General features: G+C 38.6%; 2 protein-coding genes and 1 long non-coding RNA gene across 3 annotated transcripts; all 3 read left to right on the plus strand.

Annotated features, from left to right (window-relative positions):
• Positions 1-949: 949 nt before the first annotated feature.
• krtcap2 (keratinocyte associated protein 2) lies at positions 950-3,833 on the plus strand. The gene is made up of 5 exons (XM_070835672.1): positions 950-1,061; positions 1,830-1,984; positions 2,138-2,201; positions 2,527-2,593; positions 2,856-3,833. Exons 1-5 carry the CDS (start codon positions 1,058-1,060, stop codon positions 2,974-2,976), a joined length of 411 nt encoding a protein of 136 aa, XP_070691773.1. The 5' UTR covers positions 950-1,057; the 3' UTR covers positions 2,977-3,833.
• A 534-nt stretch (positions 3,834-4,367) lies between these two features.
• On the plus strand, positions 4,368-11,628 carry LOC139204848 (uncharacterized). The gene is made up of 5 exons (XM_070834861.1): positions 4,368-4,493; positions 5,696-5,850; positions 5,955-6,111; positions 10,969-11,117; positions 11,248-11,628. Exons 2-5 carry the CDS (start codon positions 5,713-5,715, stop codon positions 11,434-11,436), a joined length of 633 nt encoding a protein of 210 aa, XP_070690962.1. The 5' UTR covers positions 4,368-4,493; positions 5,696-5,712; the 3' UTR covers positions 11,437-11,628.
• An 11,251-nt stretch (positions 11,629-22,879) lies between these two features.
• On the plus strand, positions 22,880-23,158 carry LOC139205700 (uncharacterized). The gene is made up of 2 exons (XR_011584467.1): positions 22,880-22,968; positions 23,020-23,158. It is a non-coding gene; the product is annotated as an uncharacterized lncRNA (long non-coding RNA).
• The last annotated feature ends 627 nt before the right edge of the window (positions 23,159-23,785 follow it).

Raw genomic sequence — 23,785 nt, forward strand, 5'->3', positions numbered from 1 at the left:
CTGGGCACATCTTTTCCACAGTATGTGCTGTGCTCCAAGGGCTTAATCCAATGTCCATTAAAGTATCTGAATGGTGGAGATTGTGGGATAGTACAAAGCCTCTCTTGTACTGAATGGAGAATGTAATATCTACAGTTCTTCATTACATTAGTAAAAGTTGTGTAGAGTGTCAGGGGCAAAATGTTACACTAGAATTAAGAATTATTGATCTGTTACAGGAAAGACAAATACAGGCTTACTTATAACTGCAGGATTTCATAGTTTAATACAAAGTTCAGATTTGTCATGAAACAAGAGGAAAGGCTTTCTCTGATAAGTTTCATTTATGTAAATGAATTTAAAATGAATGTGTGGTTAAACAAAAAAGACACAAACTTGCTAGTAATACACTTGAAAACATTTCGTATAATGAGGATGCCTAAAAGAAGATACAATACTGATTCTTATTGAGCAATAGAGGAGGAACAAAAACATTTACATCTCCCTTGAATCTTTTGAGTCAGTCTTTTATGAGATAAAATAGTTGAGGTATTATGGAGGATTCACATGGGTTTAGTTGAGTAACTAACAGCTTATAATGACATGAGGTAAGGAAATTACCTTTTGAAAAAAAGAAGGATTACGAGTGTAAATAATTGCACAGCACTTTCGGATTACGACAGAGAGAGACATGTTTGTGAAGCCCCAGAAGCACAAAAATTGGTTCTCTTTAGAAAAAGTAGCTGTGACAGGAAAACTGAAATGACAGACATATTTACCATTTCTTATAACACTGCGCTCTATACAGCTAAATAATATTCTTAATTTTCATCCAAACAGCGCAAAAAGACCATATTTACATATACAAAAAGCATATAAAGCGTATTTAAAAAGCATGTATTTATCCATTGGAAACATGGTAAGAAGATCTTGATGACTCCGCCCACTGGTCCCACCTGTCATTCGGACCGGGTGGTGAGGTTTGTAGTTCCTACAGCTGGGACATTGAGCTGGCTCAACGAAGTCAACCCTTATTCATCTCATTTTCAACACACGGCGTCTTATTCAGCATTTAATCATGGGTATGCATTGCACGATTAATTTCTCATTCAAATAATCCTACCAAGCATGTTTGCACAAATGTACGATATCAGCGTCCAGCTCTGTGGTAAGCTAGCTAGCTAATGCTAACGTTTAGAAATGGTAACTTTTAGGTGACTGAGCTGTCCCGCAGCATGTTTACTGTGTGGACAAAAACAAAAAGGATATAGATTTGTGATAAATATAATATGTGTATGTAGAGCGTTATATTAGCGGGACATTTTAGCCGCTAACGTGGGTTAGTGAAGCTAGCTTAGGGCTAACAGCAGCTAGTCGGAAACGTTTGTGGACGAACACTGACGTGGCGTTACGTTATTAAAAGTCAGATGTTTCAGCTGGGCCTTTATAATTTGATATGTTCAAAAGTTGGCGATTTTGTGACAAATGGTGATGATATGCAGCAGAAAGTCTTTCCAAACACCGGTTCCCACAGGCTTTAGAGAAAGAAACCACGTTGATTTAAAGTCGACCATAATTAGCTTTAATCGTATTAGGTCAACAGTCAACGTTATATTAATGTACCATACTTAGCGCGTCTCATCTGTAATTGCGTTGATATTAAATGTCTTTATTCCTGTTTATTCCCTGTTCTCCTCAGTTGTATCACTGCATTATACCACAGCATCCATGCAAAGACTAGCCTTAGTTTCTCTTGTTGAGATGTCTGGCCTTTGTGAAGGACTTTGAATTGCATCTGTGGTTGAAAGGTGTACTTGAATAAAATAAAATCGACTGTCTTTGCCTTGTAGCGGTGAACACGGGCACCTCTCTAGTGCTGTCCAGTCTGCTGTCAGTGCTGGTATTTGCTGGGATGCAGATGTTCAGTAAGCAGCTGGGATCGACTGAGTGGCTCACCATCCTGGGAGGGTTCCTCGGCTCAGTCCTCTTCATCTGCTCCCTCACTGTATCCTGTTTGTCACAGCACGGACTGAACCGCTTTAATCCATTTTACTCATAACTAAACAGCAGGATCCTTAAGTATTTCATGTATTGTTTAAAATAGCTTTTTGTGAAGTATCCCCACATCTTTTGTGTTACACCTTAACTTTATTTCCAGGCATTTAATAACCTGGAAAACCTAATTTTTGGGAAGGGATTCCAAGCCAAGATATTCCCAGAGAGTAAGTGAACTGAAATCAGACTCATGCAGTCACACTTTTTGCTTACATGTTGTTTAGCTTAATATGGCACCTATGATTTGCTGACTCGAGCGTCAGCTCAGCTTACACCACAACGTCAGCATTCTTGAGTATGAAAGCATATCTGAAAATGACTGTGCCTGCCTTTCCTACTGGGAGTTTAATGCACATGTTTAAAGCACAGTTGGTTAGTAATTTAATACCATTTTATGTACACTCTATCTGGGATTTGCCCAAAGTATCAGTGCTTCAATGTATTATTCAGCCTGTGTTCCTCACTTGTATTAATCTATCTCTCATCTTCTAGTTCTGCTGTGCCTGTGCCTGTCACTGTTTGCCTCGGGTCTGGTACACCGTGTCTGTGTCACAACATGGTACGTGACACTACTAATTTTGATCCAAACTTGCTAAAATGTTTAGAAATAACAAAGTTGTCTGATCAAAAAGTGGGAAAGAAAAAACACACATTTGCTCCACCAAGTCTTATAGTGAGGGTGCAGCTGCTCCATTGCTCTGGCGCCTTTGTGTGACACTATTTCTGCAGATCACAAATACCTTTTATAACTTCATTCAGCATGGTTAAAAGGAGACTCTAAATCTTAACATGTATTCCTTTGCTTTTTCTGTCTTTTCCAGCCTGATATTCTCCCTCTTCGCACTGTACTACATCAACAAAGTATCTGCCGCTCTCTACCAAGCAGCCGTTCCCGCAGTAACACCAGCCAAGGCTGCCAGCAAGGGCAAAAGGAAGAACTGATGAATCTGTTGGATCCCACTAGCATCCAGTTAATGATCCAGGTGCTGATGGCCAGGTCAAATTTGGTCACAATAATTGCTTAATTCCACAACCCTTTGTTTATGCAGGATCTATCAAGATTTGGTTTGGGAATATTACTTGGAAAATCATGACAGGTGAACAAGTTACAAGTCTAGTGACAAAGTTATTGTCTGATTCATTGAGAAATGTCCCTGGTATTTGTAAAGCCACAAAAAAAAGCTAAACAGCTATCTACATTCCACTGATAAACTTTTCCCAAGCACTCTTTTTTTACACTGGTGCAAAGAGATTCATACATCCCATCATGTTATTTGTGTATTCATCAGCACATCAAGTTGCCTTTTTGTTTAATTCATTTTGTAATTAAATCATGTAAAAGACTTTTAATGAGTTTTTATTCTGTCAAATCATTCTTATTCAGTTTGCAAATGACAGTGTATTTGTTCAGTTAGGTGTGGCAGTGTCCTTTCCTCCTCCTCCTCTTTCACCAACTAATATTAGTATAATCTCTGTTGTGTTTCTATTGGGGAAAATATGGCTTAAAGGTTACAAAAACAAGCTGGTGATCAGGGGGTCAAGCTGCAAATCCTGGGCTGGAAGTATGTTTGTGGATGGAGAGGATGAAATGACTGAGGAGCCCTTGAGCAAGGCTTAAACTCCATCAGTTCCTGTGGAGATGCCAACAGGTCAGACTGTGGTTGTACTGGGCAGCATCCAAGTGTGACCGTGTCATTGTGAACAGGGCGTTCCTGACTAAGAGAGTGGCACTTCCTTAGATAAGCAAAGCTTTTAAAGAAATATGTTTAAGATGGCCTAACTGTCTAGCTTCTTTTAATCAAAATAATAAAGATCAATTTCATAGCTTTTTAAAACCATAGATGGCTTGGAAATACATTAAATTATATTGTAAATGATGGACTATAACTATATTTTTTTTAGAAAAAGATATATGTGGGGGAAACTGATACACAACAAGACTGGATCAGAAGAAGCCACCAGAGCCTAAAAGACCACTATGTCATGACCACTAAGCTCAGGCCTGCCCCCAGTCAGCACGTCGATGATGGGTGTCATTGTGCTGTCGTCACTTTTATGGACTGATTATTACGCATAATAGGGCAAGTGTGGGAAACATATTTTCTAGACATGGTGGAAGTTGGACCTGCACCTCGTTTCTGTTTAGAGGTGACATCATCTCTGAAGGTGAAAATCAGCTTTTGAACAACCATTAAAAGAAAGTGACACATCTGAAAGTTATGACTTCATCTCTATCTCTTGTGGGAAAAACATGGGCAGGGATGGTATTTGCACAAGACTTTCCTATGTTGTTTGCTCTCCCTCTCTCTCCCCCCCTGTTTCTGTCTCCATATCCCTCCCTCTGTCTCCCATCATATTGGGCGTTACCAGACTGACTATAAATTCTTGAATGAAGTTTCTGTGCGCCCCTGCACTCCACACTGACTCTTAAACTACAGAATCTGCTTCGTAGTGTCCTGGTAAGTTCATTATATTATTATTATTATTTTTTTTTTTAACACTTAAATTCTCTGTTTTAACTGTTGATCGCCTCCTTTTTAAAAGTTGCTTGAGTCTGGACAGACAAATAATCTTTTATTATGAAGTTTTAAGATTCATCTCAGTTTTTTTATGTAGCTCCAGGCGTTTCAGCTCCATGCAAAAAGCAGCTGTTTTCCCATTTGAGGTTGAGTTCGTATTCAGTGTGTTTTCTTGGGTGGGCTTTTGCATTTTTGGCGCATTACACTGGACTTTCCACTTCTGACAAGTAGCGACAGGTCCTCCCTGTTATCTTTCCCTTTTTTGTCTTTAGTTTCTGTACATCAGCCTTGTTTTTAAATCCATATCCAAAAGGGGAAATGGAAGAAAAAGGCAGAGGGAAGAGTGGGAGCCTTGAGATAAGGAGTATTTTAGTTTATGTGCCAGAAAATGATATGTGATAGCCAAAGAATTCGCTTTGAGTGCCAGTGAAACCAACACCCACATCCTCACGTAGCAGCATGTTAGTTTTGGATGAAGCAGCCTCAGTGGAGGAAAAAGTACTCAGATCTTTTATTAAAGTAACATTTACAATACCACAGAAACACTGTAACAAATAAAAGCTCCGTGTTCCAAATTTGACTTCATTTAAAAAGTAAAAAAGTTTAAGCATTAAGATACTAAGAGTAGAAAAAGTAGCAGAATAATGCAACAAATGGTTGCAAATTGAACCACCAATCTGAGTCATTTAAAGTATAAAATAAATTAATTGGAGTTAAAAGTATAATATTTCCCTCTGAGGTCTTGTGATAGTTTATAAGGTAGAAATACTCAAAAAGTACCTCAACATTATACCTAAGTACTGTACTTGAGTAAATGTGCCTAGTTACATCCACCAATGTGCAGCCTCAGCTTTTACTTAAGTTAACATTGCAATGCCTCAATGTCAGTTAAAGGTTTAACACATTTTACAGAAAAGTTGAAAAGTAATTGAGAAATTCATATGTTATTCTGTAAAATAGGCTGTTTTAATGTTCCAGGTGCAGGTAGTTGAAACAGTTGCAGAGCGAGATTCTTTCTGCTTATCTGTATGTAAAATATTATTCTGTACAGTAACTTGCAACAGATGTCAGATAAATTGTATTTTTGAAGAAAGTAGACTTCCTATGATATTTAAACCCAGACATGTCTTTCCTCCCTTCAGCACACACCTCTGCAGCCATGACTGAGTTGGAGATTTGTATGGAGTCCCTGATTAAGACATTCCACCGCTATTCCAATGAAGACAGTGATGGAAAGACCTTAAGCAAGAGGGAACTGAAAAAACTAGTTGAGAATGAGTTGCCCGGTTTTCTGAAAGTGAGAGACAAATATCTCCCCTTGGTAAAGGTCAATGTGCATCCATGTAGCTCATTGCTCTTCTTTTAACCCTGACCTTGTCTTTCTCTGTGATGCTCTTTCAGACCCAGAATAACCCCAAAATTGTGGACTGTATCATGAAAGATCTGGACCAAAACAAAGACGATAAGTTGGACTTTGAAGAGTTTCTTCCCCTCGTCGTCGGCCTCTCATTGGCCTGTGAAAGATGTTATGTGCTCCATGAAAAGAAGGCAAAGAAGTGATGGGCAAATATTGGAGAAAATAATGTTTGTTTTAGTAAGACAAGCACAAATGCTCACCAGATTCACAAGTAAAAACTATCATTGACAATTTCGTCATCTGTTCTGTCTGATTATTCTTTAAGTATGTTGGTACAAAAAACTTTTTTCCTTATGCTTGAGAAAGCTTTCCTCTGGTTGCATCTAGCTGTCTAGGCTGTGTGCCACCCATTTCTTATACAAGAAAAACACCTCAGAAAGTACTGAGAATATTTATGAGTTCACATCTGAAACACATCATTTCACCCATAAATACTCTTTGAATGACTGAGGCAGCAGTTTATACAGTTTGAGCATAGTTCAATTTGGGAATGTGCTGGCATCAGATTTGACCTGAACTTGGGTGCAGCACACGTGCCTGTATGTCATGTCTTCATGAGTTAGGTGTTTCAGGTGCATGCCAAATGAGCATGCTTATAAATGTGTTCAAGATTTGGTGGGGTTTGAAGGTTTATGGTTTTTGGAGATAGTGGTGTTTCATTGTCCTCCTCCAGTTGAGGATGTCAGTGTTTTCAACTCACATGCACATTCTTCTGTTATCACACACATGTGGCTCCAATGGGCTTTTTATTCCAAGTATGAACATCGCTGAAGGAAGTTAACACTACAGGTGCCAACCAACATAGGATTTCACACATGGCAAACCAGGTAATAGACAGATAGTCAGTCAGGAAGTACATTTTTATGAGGCCCATAGACCTTGCACAGACTGTATAGAGAGACAATATAAGGGAGACAAAATTTTGTTTCAGGAAAGACCTCTCTGTCATTTCTGCCAGATTCCTTAGGTAGTTGGTATTCATCAGCAGAGGGATCTTAAATACACAGAAGAGGGGAAGAAACATGTTAATAATGCTTTAAGAGTTTTTTTTATTTTCAGGTCAGTGCTAAATCCAGTGGGTGGTCTGTTTGACCAGTAGGCCACAGGAAAAGACCCATTTCACAGCAGACGTCTGGAATAGTTATGGTAGGAAAAGCACAGGTTTTACTCATAACATCAATGATTCTGTTAAAGTGTCCCAGTAAACAGTAACAATGTGACATGAGAGGCAGATGAGTATGAAATCAAAGCAGCTAAATAGAATTCAGCCACCATCAGTTTTATCATTTATAACTGTATCATCTTTCCTACTGTGATGAGTCAAAATATGTGATTCATCACAAAATGGAAGACTCAAACATGTGGTCCATCATTACTGTTTGACCTACAGACAGCGCCTTGGGTTGTCAGGTTTGAAAAAAGGTGCATATAATATTATCTGCACCAAAGGGTCGCCTCCATCCATCATCTATACCGCTTATCCTTAAGGGTCACTGGGTACACCCTGGACTGGTCGTCAGTCAATCACAGGGCTGACATGCTCACGCGCACACCTACAGGCAATGTAGAGTCACCAAGTAGCTTAAGCTGCATGACTTTTTACTGTGGGAGGAAGCTGGGTTACCCAGAAAAAAACCCACGCAAGCATGAAGAGAACATGCAAACTGCACACAGAAAGTCCCCAGGCTCAAATCTGGAGCCTTCTTGTTGTGAGGTAACAGTGCTAACCACCACAACAACGTGCTGCCTAAGAAGGACACTTGAAGCAACTAAATCAATAACCAAGGAACTGATGCAGGATAATAGAGTTGGAGCCCTGGAGCACACCACGGGTCAGCTGGTAAGGAAATTAAATTGCCAGCAACAACAGAGCATTGCCTACTTGACACATAAAAGGCAATTATCAACGCCGCTTCCAGTTACTGGCTCACTGCTAAAGCCTAAAAAGAAAAAAGTGTCAAAAGTTGCACATGGCAGTCATAACAGAAAGTATACCAGCACTCTTGTACATTAAGATATCATTTAAAAAAACATTGTTTTAACCTGTTAAAAATCCTGTTTCAGTAATGGGTCTTTAACAAAAGCCTGACTAATTTGTCAGGCTTTGTTTTTCTCCATTGAGTAGTGACTGCCATAAATTCAGCAGGGAATTTCTCTGGGATTTTGGAAATAAAAGACTGTAAGACATTTAGACTGTAAACATCAACTAGATAGTTAAACCTAAATGTACCTAAACTACAAGGGAGGAGGTGGAGATAAAAGCAGCGTAATCCAACATGTCAACCTTTACCTCATTGATATAACTGAAAATTGGCGATTTGGTCCTTTAAGCAGGAGGTCATGTATTGTCTTCATTTCTCCACTAGATGTCACAAAACTACTGAAAAACAATTTCGACAGTCTCCACTTTCTTCTCCTCAGTCCAGTGAGAGGAAACATGCTGTTTTCTGAAAGTAAAGGTTTCAGAAGCGGATGTGTTATGCCAGATGTTAAGACACAAATACAAAACCTACACTGCTGATTTTTTCCCGACAAAGATCATCAGTTGAATGGAGGTTATATGTGTAAAATATTGTGCTATGTTGTGTGGTGTATATGTAGTGGCATTGCAAAGTGTCTGCGGCTCTCATTGAGGATGGCATAACCTGTTGCGTATGATGTCGCAGGAGCTGTCGTGAATACATTACTGTTGTGCAACCGAGCGTCCAGACAGAGCAGCCAATGGCATGTGCATTTCAACCTTAATAGTTGTTATGAGAGCATTTAACTGATGGTGTGTGATTTCTGAGATGACATTTTGTGGACACTCCCTTGTACAACCTGTGGGTATAATTGCCAACCAACAGACACACATCTTAACATGACTCTACCTGTCATATGCTTTCTGTTGTGTTGTGTTCACTGCAAAATGCAGAGTAACCTGTACCCCACACCCATACATGTTGGAAAAAATTCCAAAAAGCTCCTTTTGTTGTTGTGTGATTCATTGCTTTTATGTGCTTCTATTGTTCATCACTTTTTTGCTGTTGTTTGTTCAGGTGGTGCCTTACCTGTTTTCCTCACCTGTTTTTTTTGTTGGATTTTATTGATTATGAAGAAAACATAGACACACAGCATGCATTTATTAGATTGCACTGAACAAGTGATCAGATATCCTTAAAAACGGTCTTTAAAATATTTACAAGACTGATTGTTTAAATCTATTTCTATCTAATGAGTCGTTGTTTCTATCTGAGCTGTCATGTAGATGGTGCAGAGTTACCACCACAGAGCTACAGAACCAGAGGTGAACCGTAACTCATACCCCAGCTAGCAGAGTGTGGAAAGATGAACTTTTTTGTAATTAACATCACATGATCCTTCGTCTCCATTTTCTTTTCCTCCCCTGCATGGAGAATCTGATAGTGTTCAATATGTGAAAGTAATATGGCCAAAGTGGGGAGACGCTGGTGCTGAACAGTCCAAACTGACCTATAAAAGGGACTTGGCAGGGGGCAAGAGAGGGGGAAGAGAAGAAGAAAATGCAGCCTTTCTACTGCCTTGGAACAGACGAGTGGAAAAATGGGGGTTGAGTTACGTAACAGTTGAGCAGGATGAATGGGAGTGACCTGCGTCAGAATCAGACATGTGCAGACAAACAGTGAGGACACTCACGCTGGCATACTTTTGAGACTCACATGCAGGAGGCTTGTAGCTGCTGCTGATTCATTTAGTTCAGCTGAGCTAAAGTAAGACATTTTGTTTTTCTTTCTCGCCAATGCCAAGTGTTTGCTCATGGTGAAATGTTGGGTCTTTGTAAATTTAAAGAATATGGTCATGACCTGGTCTATATGTAATGTGCCATGAGATAACTTTTGTTTTGATTTAGTGCAATATAAATAAAACTGACTTGGCTTAATTGTGAATAGTAACAAGATAAAGTATTAATTCGATGTCAATGTGATTCTTGATGATGGCAGACGTACATCAGAAAATCCCAAATAAATAACATATTAGTTAAACTGGCACTCTCAGCTAAAACACCGTCAAAAGCCATTTTCTAAAATGGTAAAAATAAAGTTTTCAATACTGCCATGGTAGCTTGGCTAGCATGCATTGTTTAGATATTTGCAAAACCGCTCAAGCATTGCAAATAGGAAATCAGCCCTATTAATATAACATTAGCAATACTCTTTGACATGCAGATAATGTCAATTCACTTATGAACAAACACACGCACACACTCTCACACACACACACACACACACACACTTTGGGCAGGGATGAAACCTACTCACTATAACTTTCCATTTATTCTGACACATTTTTTCCAGAAGACTGAAGAGCTACATTGAGCAGTTCCTCAATGAAGAGAAGGACTGTTCCACCTCAGATGATGTCTTCCTTTATTCACCAACACACACAATGCCAACAAGCTCAAACGTTTACTCTACAGAACATGGTATGTGTGTGTGTGTGTGTGTTTGTAGACATGCCATTATGTGTGTCAGACGCCGTGCCCCCTCTCTTTAAGAGGAGGAGTCCTCCTCAGCCTGACAACAGTCTCACCCGGGACAGTTGGTGGTGACACGGACGTGATCTTTCTTCACCTGGGGAACGTGAACTCTAAGGTGAGCACTGTTTAAAAGCAAGATGTCAGGAAGGCAGTTTGGAGAGAGAGAAAAAAAGAGCCTTTGGTTTGGATTGTGAGCATGAGAGGGGCAGTGGAAATGCCAGAATGTTGTCTGTTAACTTGTATCATTATTATTATTAAATCAAAACTTGAGAGCAATTTAATGCAATTTGTTAAAGCTTTTTGTAATGCTATCGCAAACACAACTAGCTCTGAGTAATTGTCACCTCCTTATAGTGTTGATAGTGAATCTCTAACTTTTACCTATGCTGTCTGTAAACATTAGTTCTACAACATACGTGTATCTTTAACTGACTATCAAGACACTTCATATGGTTTGACAATACAGGGTGTTCATTGTTTAACTGTTTCTCTTTTTTCTCCAGCTACAGCCATGGCTCGTCTGGAACAAGTCATTACAAACACTGTGGAAATATTTCTTGAGTATGCTGCGGATGATGGCAAGAAGCGCAAGCTAAACAAAGACGAGCTCAAGAAGGTGCTGGAGCAAGAAATACAAAGCCCTGACTTGAAAGTAAGAGACTCAAAACACTCACCTTACATAACGTGCACATCTGCTCATAAACATCTGTTTCTACTCAACATTCAGGTGTGCGTTTGTGTATTTTCATGCTGTTATTTAACTGTAAGAATGCACTCTCCAGGATAAAATCAGTGCAGATGACATCGAGGAAGCCATGGAAATGCTGGATAAAAACCACGATGGCGAGGTCAACTTCCGGGAGTTTTGTCGGTGTGTGTCTGTCCTGGCCAAATGCTATTACCAGAAGAAGACAGGCAAGGGTGGCAAGAAAGGCAAAGACAAAGAACAAGAGGGTGAGCCAGAAGACTGAAGAGGAAAAACACCTGCTTGTGCTTGTACCACCATAATACATTCAAAAATATTATATATCTTGACTGCAGACTATTTGTGTTTTAAACAAGAATGCAAAATGTGGTGTTCATTGTTTCATTGTATCTCTGTACTTTCAAAGAACTTTCCATCCAATACCTCCTGAAAATAAATAAAAAACTATGAAGTTTGATTCGTTATGGGCTTACTTGTCTGTTTATCTGTTTATATCACTGCATGAGTAGCTGCTTGGTGTCTGGTGTCATTGCTGCTGCTGCAGCTTCCAGTAAAATCCAGAACAGGATTTAAAATCCTTCTCCTCACCTACAAGGCTCTTAATGCTCATAGTACTGTACTACCCCACTAGAATAGAATAGTTCCTTTATTAATCCTTCACAGGAAACTACTTTGTCACGGCAGCAGTACAGACAGACACCCCACAGACAACAAACAGCCACCACAAGACAACCAACACTTAAGGCACAAAAACAATAGTAAAAAAGGAAACATATGAAAATATAAAATATGTACAATCTAAAATAGAATAATATAACATAAGATAAGACTAGTATACAATATAGAAAATAAAAAGAAATAGAAATATCTTGTGCAAATATCAAAAATAGAGAAATATCTTGTACATCTAGAGCACTGTGCTCCCAGAATGGTGGTTGATGAAGTCCTCAAAGGTAGTGATGGAGGCAGAGCTTCCATCAGGCTTCTCACCTGTGAAATCCCCTCCCAGTTTGAGTTTCGGGGAGTAGGCTAAAAGCCTTTCTTTTTGATAAAGCTTGTAGTTTAGGGCTGGCTCCGGCCTTCACCGGCCCCTGCTTATGCTGCCATAGCTTTGTTGCTTCTTCTTGTGCTCTTATTATCTTTTACATGCAATTCAATGTTTCTGTGTCTTGTTTTGATTGTGTTTTATTTCCCTGTAAAGCACTTTGAATTCTCAATACTCTTCAATAGAAGACAGCTGGGGAAACTCCACTCTGGCAAGGCTGCGGGCCCTGATGGTGTCAGCCCCAGGGTGCTCAAAACCTGTGCCATCCAGCTCTGTGGAGTTCTTCAGCATGTCTTCAACATGAGCTTGAGTCTGCGGAGGGTCCTGGTGATGTGGAAGACATCCTGTGACTTTGTCACATGGTGTGAGCAGAACCATCTACAGCTCAATGTGACAAAGACAAAGGAACTGGTGGTGGATCTGAGGAGGACCAAGGTGCTGGTGTCCCCTGTTTTCATTCAGGGGGTCAGTGTGGACATTGTTGAGGATTATAAGTACTTGGGGGTACACATTGATAACAAACTGGACTGGGGGAGGAACACTGATGCCCTTTATAGGAAGGGCCACAGCCGCCTCTATTTTCTGAGGCGGTTGAGGTCCTTCAACATCTGCAGGACTATGCTCAGGATGTTATATGAGTCTGTGGTAGCCAGTGCTATCCTTTATACTGTGGTATGCTGGGGCAGTAGGCTGAGGGTAGAGGATGTCAATAGACTGAACAGACTGATCCGCAGGGCCAGTGACATCGTAGGAGTGAGGAGAATGCTTCACAAAGTGGGAGCTATTTTGGACAATGTGTCCAACCCACTCCATGAAGTGCTGGTTAGATATAGGAGTTCTTTCAGTGCCAGACTAATTGTACCACGATGCACTACAGAGCGCCACAGGAAATCATTCCTGCCTGTGGCCATTAATCTATACAGCTCCTCACTCTGAGTGTACATGTTGTTGTATGTTATTATTATTATTATCATTATTATTATTATTATATGATTCAGCTCCTCACTCTGTGTGTACATGCTGTTGTATGTTATTACTATTATTATTATTATCATTATTATTATTATTATATGATTCAGCTCCTCACTCTGTGTGTACATGTTGTATATGTTATATTATTATTATTATTATCATTATATAATACATCTCATTCAGAGTGTACATGTTGTTATATATTATTGTTGGTAGTAGTAGTAGTAGTGGTATTATTTGTATCATTATTATTATTATAATATGGTACAGCTCCTCATTCTGAGTGTACATGTTGTTATATGTTATTGTTGGCAGTAGTAGTAGTAGTGGTATTATTTGTATCATTATTATTATTATAATATGGTACAGCTCCTCACTCTGAGTGTACATGTTGTTATATATTATTGTTGGTGGTAGTAGTAGTAGTGGTAGTAGTATTATTGGTATTATATAGTACAGCGCCTTACTATGATTGTGCATGTTGTGATATATTTTTATTAGTAGTAGTATTATTAGTATTATTAGTAGTGGTATTATTGTTATTATTATAAGACTCTGGACTCACCTGGTGCAGTAATTTACCTCTGTGTAATAATTTGTAATAATAATTTTTAATACATCTTTTTTTTATTCATACTTTTATATATTTATATTTTACTTTATGCTTGAAGTTTATTCTTATTCTTATTCTTTTGGAGCTGTGTGTAACAAAAAGCAATTTCCCCCTGGGGATTATTAAAGTAATTCTGATTCTGATTCTGATTCTGAATTGCCTTGTGTCTGAAAGGTGCTATATAAATAAATTTACCTGACCTTGCCTATAGGCTTAGACAGCCGGGGGACTTCCCATGATGCACCATCTCCTCTTTCCTCTTCTTTCTCTCCATCTCTATGCTTCATGTCCCTTCAATGTCTGTTGCTAACTTGGTATCTTCCCCAGAGCCTTTTTGTGGTTTTCTCATCTCTCAGGTTCTGCGGATCGTGGGCACAGTTCTCCTGGCTGTGGTTCTCTGGCTTCCATGAATCACTGCCACGGATCGTCAGCCACCACCACTTTTTACTAATATTGGTCCTGTTACTATTATTCATATGTTAACTATTGTAATATTTCGCTCTTTGTTATTCACTGTTACCATATTGTTCATTATTAGTCATATTCCTATTATTGGTAATATTGTTAGTATTATTATTATGGTTGTTGTTTGCTGTTCATCTGTGGCACTGTTTAAATTAAGACTGATTGATTGAGTGGTTGATTGATTGTTGAAGGATACTCATCAAACATTCAACAGACATCACCTGCTATGTTTTCCAGTCCACATGTCACTGTCTGTGCTTTGTTAAAGGAAATATCTGGTCTGTTCTTTCAACACTGTTGACTGAAGTCCCCCACATGTGAGAAATCTGCCTGGTATCGGATCTTTTTTTAAGATTTCCAGCATTGAAGTCATCAAAAATATATATCTCTTTGTCTCTCTCCACTTCAGTGTATTTGAGTCAAATCACATGACTCAAACCCCACATTTATGTGATTGTCTCTTTTTAAAAAATGATTAAATTCTCAGCGCCAGTAGAATTATAGCTTATCATTTATTATAACAAAGCAGAGGCCATAGTGCCAATCATTTGATGTTTACATTAATGATTGAACTCTTTCATAGAATTGTTTGGAAGTTTGTAGTTGCCCAATAATCCCTGCAGAAGTACTCTGCGGGAATGTGTCCATACCAATTTATAAATAATACATTTATAAATTTACATTTGACTGACCATCCCAAGTGAATTTGTATTCACTCTACAAAGTGTTAACTCACTTACACAACAACAAACAAACAATGCTTCTCTATTGGTTCTTGTTTGCCATTCTCCTGCCTCCCTGTTCATGCAATCAGGACAAGTTATGCAGCTTTACCATTAGTGTTGTATAAGAAAGACAAACAGCCTAAAGTAGTAATAATATCAGATTTTTGACTTCATAGTCCAACAATTTTTCTTTATTCTGATACTACTGCTACTGCATGTTCATTTATTTTCTGATTTTCTTTTCTACATATGTGATTGTGGCAAAAGTAAATCAAAATGTCCTCTTATGTCAACCTATAGTAATAACAAATGTTACAGACATACAGTTCATAGGTAGTGTATATGTGTACACTGATAAGAAAAAATTCTAAACTTGTGTACAACAGATTGTGTTCAGAGGCTCTGAATAGTCATAGAAAGTAATTCAACACTGAAGGAAATTCAGCAACCCTACTGACTGCCAGGTGGAGCAAGTGTAACAAAATACCATATATCTAAAAAAGTGAGCATCTGCCAGCACACCGCTGACCTTGTATGCATGTCACGTAAGTTCAAATGTACTCCTTTGCTTTGAAAATGAAATGAAGAGGTTTTCTATTAACTTAACCCCCCTTTCATATTGAATACTTGAATACTTGAAGACAAGCTATTACTTGTGTGCATTGGTGGACTTAAGGTGCCTGGGGTGAAAAAAAATAAACAGGGCACCAGTTGCATGTGGTGCCAGCACACAGAAGGTCATGGTAGTGAAACAGCTCCAAACCGTGGACATGGTTAAAATTGATTTGATTTATTATGTATTATGAACATACTGTTGCCATGTCACGTTTTCTTCTGTACTCTAAGTGTGCTGTAAGGTGCAGCAAGTATATCAAACATGTTACGGCAACGTTTGCCATGCTCCAAACCGGTTGTGCAGGTTTACTCGTAGTGTTATATAAAAAAGTACGACAGCCTAAACCAAAACAGATGAACATTGGATCTAAATTTCAATGAATTTGTTCCAAGATTGACTTCTAAGTAAACCACCAGTCCCATTGTGAAAAAAAAGTGTACTTGCTGTCTTCCCCAAGCTTCCAGCCTTTGTGCTAAATTAAAACATGTCATAAACGATATCAAAGTGTATCTTTTAATGAAAGTAAATTACAAGTGAATAAATAAATAAATGAGCTGATTTCCTGCTTTTTTAGTGATACTGCTAACACAATCTTTAGGGTATGATATCATGAACTGCTTTTCTATCTGCTGGATGTCCCCTCCAACAAGACTTGATTGCCTGTAATGTGAAGGAAACAACACCACTGCATTAAAAAGAAAGTCCATCCTCCTGTAAATGTACTCACTTCAACCTTGACAAGACATTTTTGCAGGCTGCCTCCCTCCATAATTCCAGCTGCGTGTCATGTGCAGAAAAAGACACATCAAATCAAACTTCATAGTTTTTAACTTTTCTCAGCCAGTATTGAATAGACACTACTTTAACTCACTGCAGCATTCCTCGCCCTTGCCCTTCATGTTGTGGTTGTAGCGATTGAGCGGGAAACACATACACTTAGAAAACTCTAATTTGAGCTCTTGATCCTGTCACAGTTGAAGGCACTGATTTTATCCTGACGGAGAACACATTATCACAGAGAGTTATGATGTTTGTACAGACGTGCTTGTGTATTGTATGTGTGCCATGTAAAGTCATTGTGTTCAGTTGCTGCTTTAATATCAGTGTTTTGAATTTGCTCCTCCAACAGCTTCTTGAACTCCTCCTAGCTTAAGTTGCCATCGCCATCAGCATTCTCCACAAACACATCCACGATGGTTTTTATGGCCTCCTACATAGCAGTCATCATTGTAGCTCGACAAAAAGATTGATAATGACAGGAGTTAATGCTTTTGATACATAGAGGATGAACAGAAAATACAGTAGTTGCCAAAGTCTTTGCAGATTCTATATTGGCAAGTCTTAAAACTTAAACTTTTGATACTTATGTTGTTAGACTAACGTTTGCAGGTAAGAACTAAAAATGTCAAATTTCAAACCCAACACTAAGAAGGAGGATGACAAATGTTCGGTATTGCTTGTGTTTTCAGTTAATAATAATAATAATACTCCCAGACAATAGTTTGAGCTCGTCATGCTCAGCATCTGAACACATTACAGCTATTTTGTGTATCACTCACTCAATTTATATTTTGCTTTCCAATCAGACTCACCTTTGAGTTCGCATTCACTAGGTAAAGAAAGATCACGTCTGTGTGACCCGCTTGATAGACAATGTCACACACAAAGTACAGAAAAACAAACCTGTAGTGATTCATGTACTGGACATTTGCTCCACTCCCTGCAAACCAGCTTTGCAGAGATGTATCACTGCTCTAAGAAATCTTTTAGTTGACATTGCTAGGATGTGTGTGCATTTATCCGTGTTTTGTTTCACAGGTGAAGAAGCTAAGGCAAGGCGTGGAAATCAAGGTGGAGTTTATTGTTAAGAAAATATGTCAGAGTAAATAGAGTTTCACTGGGTAGATGTCACCCAGGCTAAAATGTTGGGTATAGGTCATAACAGTGTATGTGTAGACAAATACTGTAGGGCAAGAGGCAGATGAATCACTTTTTACCGTCAGCCTTCGTGTCTGTACTTCACTGTGGAGATGTCCTGTACAGTCATGCACTAAAAGGTAGGAATGACTTCCAAACAGTCAAGAAGAAACAGCCGTCTCATGTTATTCATTTATGAAGCTCAGCGGCTGAAGCTTCCAAACTTACTCACATCTCCTCTCACGTTTAAATCTAATAACTACAGCACACGTTCCAGTAAATACTTAACCTTAGATACCCCCCACGTATGCTCTAATGTTGGCACAACTGGCTTCAGGTACCAAGCACCTTTTTAAATGGAAAAATCTGTATTCTGCCCTCAAAATACAGTTTTTCATTTCTCTTGGAGACATTAAAGCCTCATTATCATATGTTGTCTATGGCTGTTGTGAGTGTTTCATGTAACTGTGTCTTTAATTCTTGATTATTGTGTTGTTCTGTTTTGCTGATCATGTCTTCGTGTGTTTTTGCCTCTGACACAGCAGGTAGCCAATCACAGGTCAGGATTGTGGCGTGGCACTTGGGGTGCCCAATCAGCCACTGCAGGCCACTCCCTAGTCAGCCTCTGCTCCAAAGATAGATTTTGGGTGGAGACACCAAGAGACACATGAAGATCACAGAAGTAACTGCCTTACGTGTTCTAGCATGGCACAAAGACTAGAGTCAGGGGAAAGACAGTAAATATGGTATGGTAAGGCCAGTAATGAAATATATAATCTTTGAATTTTACTGGGCCCAAAACCTTCCTAAAACACAGATGTACTTCATTTACTTCCTTCTTCTGGAAATGGTTAATTTATGGTAACACAACTTTCGGTGTAGCTTTATTTCTAGGGCCAATGAGTGCCTTTCAGACCATTTATTAAATAATTTAGTAATAATGGTTACATAAAGATATGTTAAGTATCTGTACCAGGAAGACGGTTTGAAGTGGGCATTTACACATATTTTCTCCACAACAGGCCCTGCCTTGCAGCTCATTTCATGAATGCACTATGACAATACAGGGCCAGTTTGTGGGGAGTGGCCCAGATTCCCAGTACATGAATCATCACATGCATGTTTCTTTGTTCATATGGGTGCAGGACACTGTGTGTCTGCTCTTATAAGAGGAGGCTTTTTTCAGTCTGAAGAACAGATGCAGTCCTATTGTCCTATTGTCTAACCGTCTTCTAATTCAGTTAAATTGAGGGTGATTTTTAGCATTAAAACTATCCTAATCTCCACCCCAGTTTTGAAATATCCCAAAACAACATTTGATTTGGAATCTGGGTAGGATTGGATTACAAAATCTGCATCCCAGTTAGTATCAGGTTCATGTCTGCTGGTTTTGAAATACCCAATTTTGAGACTTAATCTTATCCAGATATTTGTACAATGGATTAAAGGATTTGAAATAGTGAACCACACCTCAGGCAGGGAGAAGCAAAATACAAGTGTGATCACATCCACCTTTGCAAGAGGATTTGCTGTTTATTTTGAATCCCGTCTGCATGTTGTGAGTGGCTTGTAAGCTGAATTCATTAAAATGATCTTTGTCACATCTGAATTTCTAAACTGAACTGAACAGAAATTAAGTGGGGGAAAAGGGGGAGAAAGACAAGAAGGGACATGAGGCAAAGACATATCAACTGAATTACCCTAACTATAACACGTGTTAATATGTAATCATTTATTACTCGGGTAATTGATCGCATAAAAGCTATATAATGAATGATAAGCACAACATGCTTGATTTACAAACTAGAGATTATCCCTAAAAATCACAACATCATACATGAAATTGAGGTGGGGTCAGAAACAGTCAGGTCAACTCTGCTGTGCTGAATGTCTATAAGGCAGATCACTATCCACTTACAATGAATACCCACAGGCAGTAAATGAGTTTAGAACTATTACAAGCTCCTAAAACACTCTCTAAGCCCAAAAGCCGCAGTCAGAAATGAGTGCTGGCAGCAAAAGTTACAAACAGTCCAATTGATAATTTTTTTGGTTTTACAAGAGCATATTGTCAGTATTAGCTTCAGTGGTGATACAAACTGACAATGCACAGGAACAATTTAAATGAAAGTCAATTAAGTTCAAACAAAGGCAGAAAAGGAGAGTCAAAACAAACTTGGATTTCATTGTGTTGTACTCTGTGGGTCTCAGATTTCCTGGTGTATGATGGTAACTCATTGTATGCCTAGCAGTATGGTAGCAGCAGCATAATTTTTGCTAAAACCACACAAGTGCCAAGCTCCAACTCTTATTTCAGGGATACATTCAGCCATACGAAAGCTCATAAACAGTAACAAACTCAAAAGGGTTATGACACATTCTTGCTCAAGTTGAGTTGCTTAACAGCTACAAGCAATTTTGTTTGGGTTTTTTTTGGATCAAGCTATTTTAATTGATTTCATATGCTGTCTGTTGATTTACAGAAATCAGGAAGCGAATGATTTGTTCACATCAAATGTGCATCACACAACTTTGCATTTTCTTTGTAAAAGAGGCCTAAACAGAGTTTCTTTTACCAAAAGATTAAAAGAACAGGGCTGGGACAGAGTGAAGACCAAGGCAAGAGAAAAAATGTGTTTGTTTAAATTGCACTACATAAAGAGTGGGAGGAAAAAAGGGAGGAAGAAAGGAACTTCCTCGGTTTATTTAGTGCAACTTAAACCAGAGATATATAATGTATTTCAGCTACTTCCTCTGTGAAATTCTCCTGGTAAACAAACATACTTGTACACAGATACTCACACTATCAAGCACTGGATTGTAGTGGATTTTTTTTTATTGAGGGTTTGAGGGGTTGCCAAGTCAGAGGCTGAGAGTACACAGCATGCAACAGCAGCCTCTTGCCAAAAACAGAGACCTGCTTAACACTGCAGAAAAGTTGACACACGAAAGTTGATTTTAGTGAATCTTTAGTATGCTTACTAAAGCAAAGCTGTGAGAAGTCTCCTAAAAACTAAGAATATTGTAGTCATGTTGCTACTTTAAAAATGACAGCACATATTGGACATTACATAGCAAAACCCTGAAACTACTGTGGAATATCTGCACTTATTGCTGCTGTGTTTCACACTCAAGTCAGTTATATTTTCCAGTTTCCAAAAATATGCTAAGATTAAAGGCATGCTAGCCACTCGGTGAGACTGAGCTAAGGCGGTACTTTGAGCTAACCTCAGCATGCTCACAATGAAAATGCAAACATGTTTTACAGGTTTGACAGGTCTAATGTACCATATTCACCATTTCAGTTTAGCATGTTAGCATGTGGGGATTAGGATTAAACACAAATTGCAGCTGACTGGTCATAAACTAAAGTTTGGAACAAATAGACATTTTGACCTGATGATGGGGCCATATGTACAGTTAAGGGATCACCAAAGTTATTAAACTATTGCTTAACCTCAAGTGGAATTTCACAGCAATAGTTATTAAGACATTTCACACATGGGTTGAAATCATGGGGTCACAAAAGTCATGAAGGTTCATTGCCTGGGAACCATCAATATTTGCACAATCTATATTATTACTTCCATCCATCAAGTATGAGTAAATATTTCACTGGATACGTTAAAACCTCCACAAAAGCCAGACAGATAATGTAATAATCCTGGTACAATGGCAAAGCAGAAGAAACTTTTCTTGCGTTTTGTGTCAGGGCTGCTGACTATTCAAAACGTATCTGATTGTAATAGGAGGACACAGTCCCAGCCCGTACATGTCTGTGCAGTTTGAGAATTCTTGGGACTCATTACAAAAGTCGATTTGGTAAATGATTGAGACTCTGCCCTTCTAATTATCTGTAATGTTGTAATGCTAGTAATTAAAGTAGATTTAGATTTAGTAGAAATGGTAAATTAATATAAATGGTGCATGTGTGTGTGTGTGGACGCAGGTATGTCATGTCACCATGTATAATATTAATGTACACATGGTGTATTATGCTTACATAATGTGTGGGATGTCTCCATGGGGTCATCTACTGTATTCTACTTGCTACACAACATGTAATTGTCCATTTGCATGAGTATCTTTATGTGCAAATGCTTGTAGCTTTCCTTCACTGTGGAAGGGGAAAAAAAGAGGGCGTAAAAAAAAAAAAATAAAAGAGGGTGTGTCAGCCTCTATTTAAAAAGATTTGGGTCTGTGCTCTCTTCTCCAATCACTCTCTTCTACCCTTTCGATCCGCACAAGTTTTCACACAGTATCGGTGAGTTTAAATATCTTTTAAAATTCCCTTTTCATATACAGCATTAACCATTTCGCTTTTATCTATCGAAATAGTTGATATCTAATATGTAGCAGTACGTGCCTCTGGGTATGGTTTGTCTATTGTGTACAGTGCTGCGTTTTAAGATTAACACACCAATCAATGTAGATCTAAGATTATAACAATTATAATTTGAATATTAGAGATAGATATCAAATATTAGATAACTGAACAGGGCAATGATTGTGAAATTGGTGGGAATTCGGTGAATCAAAGCTACCAAAGATACAGGTGAAAACAATATCAAACTAATGAAAAGTTGTTGCACATGTGTGCAGAGATGGCATGAAAATGTGTGTGACAGTGTCGAGCCAAAGCTGCTGAGAAGAAACAAGCAGTAAAGTGAGTGGGGAAGCCAACTTGGACTTTGATTCTAGGATTCTTCTGGAAAACGCAGAGCAGAACAAAAGTACAAGATATAGAGGAAAATGGAAAATGCAAATTTTAGCCTGCATAAAATGTATTTTTTTGAAAGAATTGGCTCTAATCATTGGTGGATGTGTGTTGGGCGGTAATGTTCCTGATCTTAACAAGCTGTCCATCCAACCCCTCTCAGTGTTTAGACTGGATGTTCCAAAGCAGGACAGTCCATTCCATGTGCTTAAATGTAGCCTGGAGCATTGCTATATTACTGCATCAGTAAACAAACACTGGACTACACAATTAACTATATTTCTGGTTCCAGTCATCATGGAACTCATCGTGCAGGGAATAAAGATCCTCAAGATTACCTTCGACAAGTATGCTGGAAAAGACGAAGACTCAAGCACTTTGACGAAGGCAGAAGCCGTTGAACTCATTAAGGGAGAGTTCAAATTTGTAGTAAGTAGAAAAGATGCTGCACTATTGCAATAGACAAATGTCAATGCGTCTTTGACATGTTTACTACTAAGAATTGCTTCTGTTTTTCTTTCTTCAGCAAACAGCTGAAATGGATGAATTCTTCAAGACCCTGGATTTAGATGGGGATGGCCTTGTTACTTTCCAGGAGTTTATGACAATAATAATAGCCTTCTGTCTCCTCATCCAGGAATAAGTACTTTGGCCATGTTGCCTTCAGAACTTCCTTGCCTTACTTCATTTGTACTAAATGAAAAAATGAGTGCTCCAACTTGCACCAGTACTACAGTCACACCTATAAAATTTACATGTCATTATCATGTGTTCTGAGAGAGAAAACAGAGATAAATCATATGTGGTTCATTATGTTTGCTTAAAGGCTTTCAAATGTGCTCACTCTGTGTGTGTGTCACTGATTTTGAATTTTAACAAATGACCAATGATGAAACAAAAATAAATGTTACATTTTATGAATGTCTTGTATCTGTTCCTAAACGAAATACAGGTATTTTGCACAATACCTGCGGCATCTGATCCTCTCTACTGCACATACTGGGTCGACATACCTTCACAACATAACTTAATCTGTCCTTTCATGTAACATGTTAACAAAAATAGCAGTCTCTTAGAGTGTCTACTATGTCATGGTTTGGATGCATTTTACATCGAGTAGAAAATAACTCTGTGGGAGAGGAAACCAATTTTACTCATCTGCACTCATAAAAAGCTGAGTATGAGTTTAAAACTTGACTAAAACTAAAACTATGTAGAAGATAAATCTCTAAACCTTGTAAGCAGCTCATTCCACTTCCATAAAACTGAGATAGTATCTTGATGTAATACTCTCATACCGTATGTGTTCTCATATGTTCACCATTGGATTTTCCACCACAGATGCTTTATACAGCCTTTCCAATGCTGCCCCCTTGTGATATATTTTTTCACTCCTGAGCGTCCATGCCATTATTTCCACCATGGTCTTGTAGCCGGAATCAAGTGGCCTATTTAATAAAGGCTTTTAATGGTATTCATTCACAGATGGAACCAAGGGACATCTGGTGTCTCTGGGCAGTTGTCTGCTTTTCATGCCTGATAAT

Source organism: Pempheris klunzingeri, chromosome 8 (genome assembly GCF_042242105.1).
Source record: "Pempheris klunzingeri isolate RE-2024b chromosome 8, fPemKlu1.hap1, whole genome shotgun sequence".
Taxonomy (NCBI): domain Eukaryota; kingdom Metazoa; phylum Chordata; class Actinopteri; order Acropomatiformes; family Pempheridae; genus Pempheris; species Pempheris klunzingeri.

Bases quoted from the DNA above. Each gene is read 5' to 3' on its own strand.
- LOC139204848 (XM_070834861.1), top strand. From the start codon at position 5,713: ATGACTGAGTTGGAGATTTGTATGGAGTCCCTGATTAAGACATTCCAC. The intron at 5,851-5,954 runs GTGAGAGACAAA...ATGCTCTTTCAG, and splicing joins AGTTGCCCGGTTTTCTGAAA to ACCCAGAATAACCCCAAAAT. The intron at 11,118-11,247 runs GTAAGAGACTCA...TGCACTCTCCAG, and splicing joins TACAAAGCCCTGACTTGAAA to GATAAAATCAGTGCAGATGA.
- krtcap2 (XM_070835672.1), top strand. The intron at 2,202-2,526 runs GTAAGTGAACTG...CTCATCTTCTAG, and splicing joins AGCCAAGATATTCCCAGAGA to TTCTGCTGTGCCTGTGCCTG. The intron at 2,594-2,855 runs GTACGTGACACT...TGTCTTTTCCAG, and splicing joins CGTGTCTGTGTCACAACATG to CCTGATATTCTCCCTCTTCG.